General features: G+C 39.5%; 1 protein-coding gene across 1 annotated transcript in view; it reads left to right on the top strand.

Annotated features, from left to right (window-relative positions):
- Positions 1–4,154: 4,154 nt before the first annotated feature.
- LOC309709588 (MAM domain-containing protein 2-like) overlaps positions 4,155–14,519 on the top strand; it is a 31,190-nt gene continuing 20,825 nt past the window's right edge. The window contains exons 1-3 of the mRNA XM_082538303.1: positions 4,155–7,164; positions 7,297–7,407; positions 13,308–13,597. Coding sequence (XP_082394429.1) covers positions 7,053–7,164; positions 7,297–7,407; positions 13,308–13,597 — 513 coding nt within the window. The 5' untranslated portion in view covers positions 4,155–7,052. The remainder of the gene's footprint in view (positions 7,165–7,296; positions 7,408–13,307; positions 13,598–14,519) is intronic.

Below are 14,519 nucleotides of genomic sequence, written 5' to 3'. Positions count from 1 at the left end.
TAAACTTCCAGAAGTAAGTACTGAATATTATGTCACTTATTTATGCGCAAATGTTTTTATAATGAAGAACATTAAAACATTACTGTTGGCAACATGTCGGGAAAGTTATGTGACATTAGCGACGTTTGTACTAACTTGGTTTTAAAGCCTTCACTTCAAAATATTCGCCGTTCAATAGCTGACTTTAATGTTACAGAGAATGTGATGATTTTATGCGTAATTAAAGTCAGTCATGTCAGTCAGCTGACGGTTCACTCCTTAAGCTGAAAGAAAGATGCTTTAATCACAGGAGTCACACATGTGTCCACTGTACCATCTGGGAACTCTTCTTGTTTAGCACTCGTAATGACACAAACACTAAATCCTCCTTCTCTTGTGCTGTTTTGTAGCAGTGTGTACACCTGAGACTGTCACCTGTCTGTCTGTCCTGCACTCTCTCTCTGTTTCTTTCTCTCTGATTGTGGAATAAAAGTATGAACATGTATTTATAAGTCACACTTGTGTTTGAATCCTGCAGCTTATCACACATTTGATTTCAATGTGTGACACCTGCAAGTGTCCAGAGTGAGAACAGACTGAGGGACCCACTGCATTACATCATCTGTGAGGCTTTGCACCCCTGATGATCCACCAGGACAATCTCAGCAGTATGTGAGGAAGAGCCAGCAGCAGCTGACAGATGGAGAGAATAGACAGACTGTTCCCTGTTTGTGAAGGACTGCTAGAAAAGTTTAAAATAACTAATTGTCTGTCCTGAATCAGTCTTATTAGGTAATGTTTAAATAATTTTATCATTCCAGTGTTTCCAGTGTGGGAGAAAGTACTCAGGGCCTTCAAGTTACGCACTATGAAAGGCAGCAACAAGTTTAATGTTCAGAAACCTAAAGTATGTATCAGCAGCAGAATGGAGCTAAAAACAAATGTTTGTTTCAGTTCTATGAAGCTTTGAGTATTTTGGATCAGTAGCACTGCTGTGTTTGTTGCATCATATTGCTGTAATTGTTTATATGCTTTATATATTCTGAGGTAAGTTGATCTATAGTGTTACATCATATTCTGTAAGGATGTTATGTGTTTGTATACTTTCTGCCCAGTTTGACCCATTTAGCAGACGTCAGCCTGTTTAAAGCTCTGATATCTATTCTGTATGACTTAAAGCAGTTATGACATGGTCTGATTTTCTCACCCAATAAAGGAATATTTAATACATCAGTCTACTCTTCATTTTATCAGAAACATATATATACTATTATATATTGTACATATATTTATTAGTTTCAGATGTAGCCATTCTTGTATTTTGCTTGTTTACATTATTGTATTTTGCACAACTCTGTTGCTTGTGAAGCTCGCACACAAGAATTTCACTCACATGTGCTGTACCAATGTACCTGCACATGTGATGTGACAATAAAAGTGATTTGATTTGAAACAGCTCACAGCTTGTACATTTTCTTTTTACACATGTATGTAAGCATTTGAGCCAAATTTAGTAATGCCAACATACTGAAGGAACAACATTTGTCTCTTATATATGATACACCTATATATGCACTTATATATGCACTGTCAATATACATTTTGAACCAGCTGCAGATGTCAGAGTAACAACTGACTGACCCCCACATAAAGTGCGTTACAGTAGTCCACAGGGGAAGAAATAAAAGCATGGATCACGGTTTCAAAGTGCTGCCTAGAAAGAAACGATTTCACTCTTGCCAGTCGCCTTAAATGATAAAAATGGACTGGTCCAACTTAAAACCAAGGGCAGTAACAACAGGTTTAAAATAAACCTCCAGGGGTTCCAAATGAAAAGAAGAGGACTCACAGGGGCCACTGGGTCCAAACACCAACAAATCTGTTTTCTTTTCATTCAAATTTAAAAAGTTTAGAGCCAACCAAGCTTTAATGTCATCTAGGCATGTCAAGAGAGGTTTTATTCAGATGCCATCCTTCGGCTTCAGTGGCAAATAAATTTGGCAGTCATTCCTATATACTTGTCTTTGAGTGAAGATTTAAGGTAGTAAGACATGTAAATAACTGCAACTTGAATCTGTACTGAAGCTCAGTATTTGACAAAGAGTTCATGTTCACTGCTGTAATACCTAATAATGACTAATATAATAACCATAATATTGTCCATATTATATTTACATTACCAAAGTGATATGACTTTAGTCTCATGAACAACATTAGCTAATTGTTATTTACTAGCTAATCTTAAATGACTGTTCAGTACAGAAATGAAGCCCAAAAATCATGTTTTACTGTCCTGTGGTCTCAGCCTCAGATACTTATCAAATCACACAAAGCTCTTGTAGAAACAAACAAACAAATGAAAAAAAATATGTTCTCATTCATTTCTGTCAAAAAAAGTTGTATGACACGTTTCCAGCTGTTAGTATCATAGTTGCTAGGCAACCTGGGAAGCGCACCGGAGACTAGAGCCCATGTGTTTGCAACAAACTTGCCGTTTATTTTACAAATCGAGCTCAACACTGCCCCTAGCGTCCTGGAGCACTTCCGTTGTGATTTGGAGTTTGCATGTGTTTTGAATTTTGTACGTGTTTTGGATTTTGCACGTGTTTTGGATTTTGTACGTGTTTTGTATTTTGCATGTGTTTTGAATTTTGTACGTGTTTTGGATTTTGCATGTGTTTTGGATTTTGTATGTGTTTTGGAGTTTGCATGTGTTTTGAATTTTGTACGTGTTTTGGATTTTGTACGTGTTTTGGATTTTGCACGTGTTTTGAATTTTGTACGTGTTTTGGATTTTGTACGTGTTTTGGATTTTGCACGTGTTTTGGATTTTGTACGTGTTTTGGATTTTGCACGTGTTTTGAATTTTGTACGTGTTTTGAATTTTGTACGTGTTTTGAATTTTGTACGTGTTTTGGAGTTTGCACGTGTTTTGGAGTTTGCACGTGTTTTGGATTTTGCACGTGTTTTGTATTTTGTACGTGTTTTGGATTTTGTATGTGTTTTGGATTTTGTACGTGTCTTGGATTTTGTACGTGTTTTGGATTTTGCATGTGTTTTGGAGTTTGCATGTGTTTTGGATTTTGTATGTGTTGAGGAGTTTGTGCGTGCTATTTGGAATTTGTAAGTGTTTTGGAGTTTATACATGCTTTGTCTCTAGGGGCCACCGTACTGAACTGATAGATGGTGCTTCACCGTGCAGATGGATAACGGATAATGGCCCAAAACATACTTCCTTAAGAGCTTCTTACAGTAAAAAGATGGGATAATCCTCAATGGCCAATTCAGTTACATGAGCAGCAGCCCAACAGAGCAGCTTTTCAGTTATTAGACACACAGCCACATGCAAAAAGATCCAAAGGCACAAAGATAAGTAGCAACTGAAGCCGTCTGTTGTAAAGGGAGGAAAAACAGCATTTGGTGATGTTCATGGTTTTATCCAAGTGCTAAAAACAATCCTTATTTTTACGTCACTTTTCCCAGTTCATTTTGAGCTTCTGGGGGACATTTCTAAAAATTGCTTCATGGATTAAAAAAGAAAGCCTGCCCTTCAGTCACATCTTGCTTTAAAATCCACTGCGGCGGTGTATTGTCTGAAAACGTCTGTGCCTAACTGTATAACATGTTGTTAAAAAATCCCAACAGACTAAGTAAAAGTGGGGTTTTCTGTTTTTGCACAAAACAGATTTGTGACCAAGTTTTCCCTCGCAGACACATCACTTTGTACGCAGCAAAGATCAAACCTTTTCATTTAAACAAATGTTATAACAGCTGTTGTAGGGTCAACCACCGCCAGCAGAAGTGGTGGGCTGGGGTGTTCCCAGAAGAAGGGTGGGGGTCCAGCGACTACATTGTTTGGTGTTCTTTTTGGCAGTAAATCACACACTGAGGAGAACGTTTCATAACTGAATCATCGAGCAAACAATGACGTTTGCATGCACCGCACATGACCGAACCCTGACAGCACCCTTCAGTTCTTTATTGAAGCTTCACTTTGTTGTTTACAGAGACAGACCAGACCAGAAAATACACAGAAAAAAAATTAACTTTTAATTATAATCTGTGAAGCTGAGGGAAAGCAGAAATCTCTGGACGCTGTTTTCAATCTTCCCTCTGTGTTCTCAAACAAAGAATCAGTATTTGTATTCCCCCCTTTTTTTTTAGCTCTGCATTTTCTAGCAGGATAATATTGATGGCTTCAGTCAGGCCTTCTTGCCACGCAATTAACAGGTTTCACAAATATCCACCTCCCCATGTGCTCTATAATTGTTTCAGATTTCTTGTTAAAATTCTGGTGAACACAAGCGATAAGAGTGCAGAACTGCAGAAAATGAGGAGGGGAAAAAACAGAGGCAGAGAAAGCAAGGCTGACAGATGGACCACAAATGTGGAGGAGAGCTCTCCCGCTGAAAAGTACAGCAAAGTCTGGTCTTCCATACCCAGCATGCTCCATTTTTTTTTTCCACCATTCAAATTCATTTTCCTTCTGCAGTTGGACTCAGAGTATCTGTGCTGACATTCAGTGCTCCAACAATTTAATTTTTTACCCATTTTTCCTGAATTTAGGTTGGATTTTTCACATTTCCATGTGGCTGCTTTGTATTTAGATGAACTAGTGTGAACTGCAGGATTAGTTCAGGATTTCCTAATACAAGCTGTTCACATATTTTATATCACTGAAAAATGTTTTGACGCTCCACAAGTCTGTAAAACACAGTTCAGATCATTTGTAGACCCCAGGAAACATCATCATACCGCTTCCAGACAGGCTCTCAAATATGTCTTCTCATTAAATTCCAGCTGTTATGCTACGAATATGAACTCGATACAAAAGTGTTTGACTACCTAACATGCTTGTGTTATAGCTGAAGGTGTCATTATATAGCAGTGTCTTTTAACGTGCACTATTTTAGAGCTCTGCTGCAGAGATTTACTCCAGAGGGTGTAGAGGAAAACTTCTACGGGTCCTGGCTTTGTGCATGTGGGAAATGCTGTAATATTGAAAAGGGAAGGGAAGTATATTTTCTAAATTAAAGGAGTCATTGTGTGAAAAAAATCTCTTCTCTTGATCAGAAAAAGTTGCTCAAATGAAAAAAGAAGTATTGTCCATATATTTTTGACTACCTTATGCACTTTATTACAAAAGGAAATCTGCACTGGAGTTAAATTGGAGCATCTGGAAAAGATTTTCAGCAACACAATAAAGTCTGTGTCTCAAAAAGACCCACATGATTATTAAAAAATGATAAAAGTGTCACCACACAAACAGGTTCAGCAAGAGCAGGAGTACTCTTGGCTGGGTTTAGATGTTTTGCATCCCCATCAGGTTAGAGGTGCCCAACTGCAAGAAATCAAAGATATATGAGTGAACAGTAAATGTCCCCCAAATCTTCTTTTTTTATGTTTTTTTTTCACTGCCAAGACGTTTTTGTAGTGTTTATATGTGTGTGTGTCATTCTGTCTGTAAACACGATAGCTTGAAAAGTTTTGAATGAACTATGTGGGGGTGTAGAGTGGGGTCATGTTAACAGTCCATTAAAATTTGTCATCTTAACAATTTATTGGTCAAAAATATACAAAAAACTCTTATAACCTATAAAACTTCTATAATTCTTACAAGGTCGAACCTTCATCAAATGTCTTTTATCTTTAAAACTATTGGCAACATTTAGGCAATTATACCAATATATGAGGATTCTGACTCTACAGAAAGAGAATGTCTAGTTAGTCAGAAATAAACTGTAAACTCAAGCTATTCATGTGCAGTTACTCACATTATCCATTACCTACTCCTACATTATGTTTGTGTAGTCAAAGTAATAATCTGCACTGCAAACTTCTTAAAGTTTGCTCAAAAAGAACACAGAAAACAAAATGAATAAATACGAAACACATTACTGTTCCCTTAAATGTAAATACAGCCCAGAGAGAGAGAGCTGCCTTGACGGAGGAGTGCTTCTTGTTTTCCATAAGTTCATCATTTAGCTGACAAAAGCCTCTCACTTCTCTCCTTCCAGCCTGATTCATAGCTGTAACGTTTTCATAGCAGCCTGTGCACTCCAGAATTTTCATGTCATGATAAAATTAGCTCTATTATTTCCTTTTGGGGGTCCATTTACCATCTTCTACCTCCATCTGAACCTACTGATCAATGATGCCGCTTCTCGTGAGAGTCCGATGGCCAAAAATATTCAATTGCGCACATTTTTTGAATAAACGTTGCCCTTCTGTCTCAAAGGATTTCTCTATATGAAGCTGGTAAAAGCACTGACACCAGGAGTGTGTGACATAATATAATTCAATGCATTCAAAGGTTGTAACAACAGGCTCTCCTCAAAAATGTGTAGTTTTTCTACACCGCTGCAAGTTACTGCTGATCACTCAACACTAAAACACTTCCAGAGAGGAGATAACCCTTTACAAATTCATCTGAAGTTCATATCAGGACAATCTTTCATAGCGCAGTATTGTTTGACAGTTTATCACAGCACACTGATAGGGGAGGTTAGTGTACACCAAGTATACATAGGTTTACTGCACAGTCATGTTGTTCACACCATAATTAGGTTGTTTGCAAGGAAACTGCAAACTCTGGAGATTTTAAGCATTTTAAAAATGTACCGACTCTGTCGTTTTTCTCTGATAAGGACAGTTTCGCTCATTAGGCTCATGTCTGAACTGGAAGACGCGGGCCTAATGCTCAGGGTGGGGGGTGAACTGAGTAACTGAGCTGCACAGGACATTTAACCCCTAACTCTGCTTTTACTCTGAGGCCAACAGATCAGAAGAGGAGAGCTGCACAGTCGTTGCTGTTTTAAGTCAGTTTCTGATAGTGTGTGAGGTGCCCCCCCTTCCAGCCTCTTCATTTTCTCCTTCCCCCAGCTCCCTCTCTCGCCTAACATCAGCCCATCAGTCACCTTCTTTCTCCTCCTCCTCTCTGTTTTTCCTCCCCACTCTCCCCACAGACAGTGTGCTGCCGGTCTGTGAGCTGGAGAGACACTCGGACGACACACAAGAGAGAAGTCTTCAAAAACAAACTTTGCAGAGCCATCTTGCCTTTTCCCCAACCGTGGATGAAAGAGGACTGCTCTTTGTTCTTTTCCTACATCCTCCAAGAGTTTTCTTTGTATATTTTCAAACAGAAAGCAGCAATGCTTAGATTCTACATTCTCCTAACTTTTGCTGGTGAGTACATCTTAACGGTTTTGGCCAGCGCTGGTGGATGAGGGCATGCTTCTATTAATGCCAGTTGCAATGATTCATACTTACCATTCCCTCTCTTTTTTAACGTCTTCCTCCTCTTTGTTTCTCTCTCAGTCAACATCCAAGCCAACAGCCAGCTGTTGCCAGGCTCTTGCAACTTTGAGTCCAACACCTGCGGATACACGTCAGATGCAGACTTTATGAGCTGGACCCTGCAAAAAGATGGTACTTAAAACTACGGCACCCTGCACTTTCAGGGTTTAAAACGAATTTAACGTAGGAGCTTATAATGAGTGTAGAGTTAAAGATGTTTTAATGACAGTTTTGGTGCTGGTTTTGGCTGTGCCACTAAAGCAGTACGGAGAAAAGAAACCCATCTGGTCTGCATTGATTGCAGCATCTCTGAACATCTGGAGTCAGTGAAATAACACATTAGTTATTAGTTATTCTCGTCGGGTTGGTACCGCTGCAGCTGATATGAATGAATGCTGCACACGCCCTTACCTTAGTATCTGTGTGATATCACCGTCTGTTCATGCAAAATGATCAAAGCCAACAGATGGATGAATGAAGGTTAACGTTTGTGCACGCTTTGGTCGCCGTGGCAGAAACTACACAACTTCTTAACCATTGCTAAACAAGCATGTGTAAAATTGTACACTCTTGTGTGGTCCATGAACAAAATAGTGAGAAGTCTTGAGCTGTATTTATCCTGGTGAACCAATGACAAGGTTTCGTCACGTAAATAGTGACATGAGGTGGAGCCTGCTTTAAGCCTTTGAGGTCTAAGTGATCACCGGTAATCACATTAATCCAAATATGATCAGAAATTACTCGTTCTGATAGATTAAATCCTGTTCACATTTTTCCAGAAAAGCCAATTTGGCTTTTCTCTAAAAAAAGGATTGGGGGCAGAATTATCATCAGTAGTTTCTATGAAACTGATCCAGTCCAATAATCTTTTATTTAGTATATATAAATGTGGATCACTGGTGATAACCTTAACCTTGTATTTTGGAGAAAGGAAACAAATTTGGGAGCGTAATTTAAAAAATCCTCCAAACTCAATATTTTGATTGCCTTGACTTACGGTTAGGGGGCGCCACTGATCATGACTGAAGTGGGATGTATGCTTGTAACTGGAGAATGAAAGTACATGTCACATGATTGTGACTGGCCTGTTCATACCACCGTTTCCTCTTATGTATTTTTGGCTACATCTTCTGCCGCCATTTTTCAAATTGACTGGAAGAAAACACCCGCCGCCAGCACAAGTATAAATGCTGGCAATGGTATCGACCACTTGCATAGGCTCTACTTAGAGTCGACGCAGAAGCATAAATTATGCAGAATTCATGGTAATGTGTTTGTGTCAGAGGGTTAAGAGGATACGCCAGTAGTTTGCCTAAGTGTTTGGCTTTGCAGAGTGAAGGATTATGGGTATACAGTCTATGCAGAGGTGTTTGTGTGCAGTCCTCCAAAACCACCAGCGCATAGCTGAATAGGGAACTGTGTGGTGGTAAAATGCTGATTGGTTGAAAAGTTGGCCTGAACAGGAAAGGACCGCAGAGAAGCACAGACAGTGGACACCTTTCATTGTTTTCAAACACTCAGTGTCATTTCAGCTCTTTGCATCCTGTAATTGTGACAATTTTCGTCACGGCCAGCTGAAGGAACGGCAACAGCCAAAGCGAGACTAGCCAAAAAAATCCACATATTTTTCACACTGCTCCTGATGACAGTGAACACCACGAGCAGTAATCCAAAGAACAGAGAAGGTGAGGGGAAAAACTGGACAGATCTATATAGACAGAAACAAGAATGCCACATGGACTATACACTCAGGACTAATTTGAGGATAAGACACAACTGCATGTGATGAAGACAATCAGAGAGGAAGCAAAACTCAAACAGCCATAGAAAAATAGAAAAACAGTCATACTACAACAGGAAATGAACAAAAGCTGTTTAGTCTGTCATTCTTGTTTCACTAATTCAGGGGGAACACCAGAAAACCTAACACAACACACAAATAACAAACTCAAATTAGGAACTGAAGGTAAATACAAATCAAGAATGTAGAACTAATACTGGAACAGTAAACCATCTAGAAAGGCATTGAAAAGTCCAAGAAAACGTATCTGGAGCCATAAATACAATCAACAAACTACATTATGAGTATATTACTGTATTGAAAGGACATGACAACAGAGATCAAAAACTCAATCTACAAACAGTAAGAATCAAAACTTCAAACAGAAGAACCTGAACAGAAACCCAAACCCAAATATATTGACTGAGGATTCCCAATCCAAAAACAACCTCAAACCCAAGGACCGTGGCATTAACTCCGATTCAAGCATTTACTAACAAGCTGTGTTCACTGATATTGGGTTTTCTTGAGCCTGTGCCGTGACTTACACTGTATAACACCTGTTTTTAATTCAGAATGGAGGGCCTGACAATCAAAACCACTTTTTGGTCCTATGTGTAGATGGTAAGAGGTTAATAAATTAAGTGTTTGAGTTGAAGGCAACTAGACTTCTTATTTAAGTTCTTTAAGATGTTTAACTTGTCATTCAGAAGGTTTCTTCAGTTCTAACAGCTGATGTGGAGTCCCAGATATTTAACTGCTAGTGCGGCTTTCACCTTGGAGGTGGTCCTGAAAGTCCTTGATACCGACCTGTCCAATGAGCGGTTAGACTCACATGAGCTAACATATGAATACCTGGGACTCCTCATCAGTTTTTAGAACTGAAGAAGCCTTTTGAATGAGAAGGCAACCATGACCTGGATGACTGAGAACCCATCTATTCAAGGGTATGGTTAAGGTTAGAGGTAGGTTAACATCCTGCAAAAAAAATAAAAGAAGCTTCATTTTAGAGGCAAAATTTTCTAGTTTCTGAAAATGAGTCTATTTAGCTCGTGGTTAAATCAGTCCCTAACACTAGCCCTTACTCACCTATGATCTGGTGGGTGATGAGAGGTTAGATGATATCAGTCATAAAAACAAACAAACAAAAAAACTCTTTATCTCTAATCTTGAGCCATGTAACTGGTGAGGCAGAATTTCTATCATGGCTCTATCCTGCTGCTCCAAATCCTGCTGAAGAAAACCTCTAATTACCACTTTTTCCCCACTACGATGTTTGCTCACAGCCCACTTTGTCCAAAAATTGCTCTGCTTCTGTCTGGGATACTCTGTGTTTTCCTGTTTCCATCTTTGTTGCTAATGCCGCTGGCGTGCCAGAGAAGTCGGTGTATTTGGTGCATTAATAGTGTGCTTAGTTCCTGCTCATTTCTTTTCCTTTCCTCCACTGCTCTTTATCCCTTTCATTGCTCTGCGCAGCCAGAACAGGAGCAGTGAAGTCATGTCAAATGTATGTATAAAGCAGTTTTTATGTACCCTTTTTACTCTGCTTGAAACCAAATCAGGCATTGGGATGATCTAATCAAGACATTGCATCAGTTTGAGGTTTTAACATCTGTTGATTCAGTTTTTAAATATAAACAACTGCAGTTTACTGGGGGAAGAAAAGAAACATTGAATTTTCCAAACTGAAATCATCTCAGTCCTCTGTGTGTGAGTGTGTTCAGGAGCCCCGGGGCAGCAGGGCATTCCACAGGGACAAATAATAAATGACAGACCACTAAGAAGAGCTCGGAGGACCCTGGAGCAGAAAAGAGTTGCTGAGGTGGATTTTATGATGCTCTGACTCAAAGTGTCCTGACTTTGGCCATGAATCCTGATGCAAAATGTCACATCCCGTAAATCTGGGTTTTCTATAACTTTTTTCAGATAGAAATGTGCAGTAACACTACATCTGATTTTTAACAGGTTCTAGTCCTTAAACAGAAAGTGTAAAGAAAATGATTGATTTTTGCATATTATCTGGAGCTGGCTCAGACACATTTTATAATTCCAAGCATTTAAACACAAACTGATGCTGGGATTTAGAGCTTATTTCTGTCAGAACGTCCAAACCTGCACATCGATCAGTGAGCCTGTTAGCTGCCTCTGTGTTCATATTTAACTCAGTTAATTAGTGTGGCTGCACTGTGTGGATCAGCTAATATGATTTCAGGTCCGGCAACAACAACACCCAACTCTGTTAATTTGCTAGTGCCTTTCAGTTTGTACTCTCACAAGCTAGCAAATTAGTAGATATATAATATATAGTTAGCAAATTACTAGCTTGTTAGTAAGCCACAAACGGTATAAAAGTTACAGTATGTACCTTGATTTCTACCAGAAACTAAAATGTGTGACCTTGGGCCAAATTTACTAATGCATGTGCAGTCCTGTGAAAACACTAAGTGCACCCCATGATTTTTCTGGCTATAAAACCACCTTTTATTAGAAATAACCTAAAGTAATTGTTTTCTGTATGAATTCATCAGTTTCTCACTTTGCGGAGGAATTTCGACCCATCTTTCTGAACAATGTCGTATCAGTTCATTGAGGTTTCCAAGAATTTGATTTTGCACACAGACTTTCACTGGGATACTGAAACACCGTGACCTTCAGCCTTTCTGTTGTAGATTTGTTTGATCAGATGTTTTTTCTCATTGTACTGTCAACATTTAGCATGCTAAATGAGGTTTGTAGAATCTGAAATATAGCTCTTGGGTTTTCTCTGAGCCTTGCACAGTTTGACCTTAGTGAATTTGCTGAGATCTACTGATGATCGCTTAATTAAGTGCATTTGATTAGCAGCACCTGCCTGTGTGCCCCCTTAATTCCTATGGAAGCAGGAAGGACTGCATAGAGTCCTGTGAAAACCAAAAACTGGACTGTAAGGGTCTCTCTTGTATTACAGTGAAACATGGGTTTTCAGTACTTTAGGTTTTTAGTCACATTTCTGTACAGACTTAGGTCCACAGTGCAACCTTTTCTACATGTGTTTTCTTAACAGTGCACACCCCTTTAGTAACTTTTCTCTAGTAAGTATTGAACTGAAATTACTGCCAAAACGCATAAATTAATTGTTGGGTCTGTGTTTCCACAAGGCCCACTGGTTTAGAGACTTATTCATCATGAAGAAAACAAGACAGTCAGCGATTGATTGATTTACTTGCAAGGGAGGCCTTGTTGGTGTCTACCATGAAATGACCCCAAATCCGGCCTCCTCTGGCTTTTATTGAGAACGTTTACAAACACCTCCCCTCGTAACCCTCCTTGGTTACAAAGACAAGGCACTGTATGCATGTGTGTGTGTGTGTGTGTGTGTGTGTGCGCGCGCGTGTGTGTGTGTGTGCGCACGTGTGTGACCTCCTGCTGACCAAAGGGTCGTAAACGCAGGAAGCAACATCACAAGAAAAAGACTAAAGCTGCTTTTCTGATGATCCATCTGCATTTTATTATCTATTATCATGTTGTTGTGCATCTTTTTATGCCTGGCCCTTCTCATGAAGGGTCTATATTTCCAATTAGTTTTACAGCTGACAGATACTTATAGCTGGTACTGAGTGTGCTGTTAAAAATCTGCCTCCAGAGCATTTTTATGGAGAAATGAACAATAAGAAATGTACCTCCAAAGGGCTGAAAGTTTTTAAAGTCTTATTCCAAACATTAAAACGTTTGCTTTAAAGCAAGACGTCACCAAGCTTTTCCTTACTGACATATGTGATATTAGAGTGGTGGCTGCTGATATCAAAGGCAGCCAAAGGTTAGCTTATGTAATATTAGCCACTCTGGGCCAAAAGATCAGCTTCTGACTGCCCTAAACACCCAGTTTCAGACATTTTTTCTTATGGTTTTTCTTATGCAAGTTTTCAAAAGTTGCTTTTGTCAGAGAACCAATCAGAAAGAAGCTAGCTTAAAGCAGCAGGAGCTAAAACAGTCTGTTTCAGACAGGATAAACTGAAGGCCCACTAACAGTCAAACAGTGATAATTTACACTGTGAACCATGCAAAATTTACTCAAAATTTATAAAAAAAAATATGGAGCTGGAAATGAGGAGACTACATTACTTAACTTAAGAACCTTATTTGTGGCACAAATATTAAAGATTTGTACAGCAGCAGGGGGGGGGAAGATCAGGCAGCAGCTGCCATAAAAATGCTCTTGATCATGCTTTGTTTATAATGAATGAAATGCTGTATTTGTAATCCATTTGTTCAGGCCGTTTTGTCACAGTGGAAGCAGCCGTGAATGAGGATCAGGAGGACTACATAGGCAGTGGTGCTGACCCACAGCGAGAGATCATAGGGGTGCTGCTGAGTCCCCGTTTGGAGCATGGTGAGTGGAGCTGCCTGAGGCTTGTCTATCAGATCACAGAGCCAGGAAGCCTGGAGGTCCTGCAGCGCACCGAGGGGAACAGCTTTGACAGGCCGCTGTGGAGCAGCCGGTTGCCCTCCGACAGCTGGGTGGTCTCAAGCATCGACCTGCAGAACAATACAGAGCCTTACAGGGTAAAACACTTTTCAAATAGTATCTAATCTTTGTTTAAGAAAGAGATCAGATTAAAATGTACCAAAACATGGCTGAAGTTCCACCAGAAGCTCAGGGCTGTTATATCTCTTTTCAAAATATAAAAGGTACAACAGCTAAGCTATTCTTAGGTACTGAAAGGGGAATGGTTGGGTAGATTACAGCCGGAAGAAAAGGTATAAAATGGAAAATGTTCATCCTGGGACTCCGCTGATAAACACCCAGCTGTCTAGTTGTGCAAGAAAAAAAAACTTGCAATAATATAAGAATAAATGTGTGATCTTACAAGAAATCCCACTGCACTTCAGTTCAACTTTCTCACAGGTTACCAACTAATGAGAGAAAATGAGTGCAAAGAAAGGTAAAACTAAAACATACTAAATATTTACTCACACTTTCCTGTTTTGATTTTTTAAAGACTGAAGATGCAGTCGGACAGCCGATTTTCTAACCTGCACATGTGCAGAAAACCTCTCAATCTCTCATTGAAACGACACATGCAGGTTAAAGTGACACATGCAGACCTAAATTGAAGCGAGTATGAAACATGCTTGTAATTATCCAAACACTCTGGGAAAAGTACAGCACATGTTTACACTATATGCAGAGGCAGAGCTGAGTCTGACAGGGTCTGTGACCTACATCAGGCTATTCCAGACCTGTGCTATGTGCAGGCCCCTCAGTGCATAAACACATTTCAGTCCAGACCTGGGTGAAGAAAATTCATGTGCCAGAGGTTTAGATTTCACACCAACTGCTGAAGCATTGTGCTATTTACTCCCACTCAATGAAATAAATCCACCCAGCATTAACTTTTGTTATTGGAAAAAAAAGCTAGCTTGACTTAGGGATGGAGGTAGTGTTAGTTTGCTAAAGATGGGACATACTTGGCTAAGTTTAAGT

This window comes from Aulonocara stuartgranti, assembly GCF_965226115.1.
Source record: "Aulonocara stuartgranti genome assembly, chromosome: 7".
In the NCBI taxonomy this organism is placed as follows: Eukaryota; Metazoa; Chordata; class Actinopteri; order Cichliformes; family Cichlidae; genus Aulonocara; species Aulonocara stuartgranti.
This window is presented reverse-complemented; position numbering and strand designations above follow the sequence as displayed.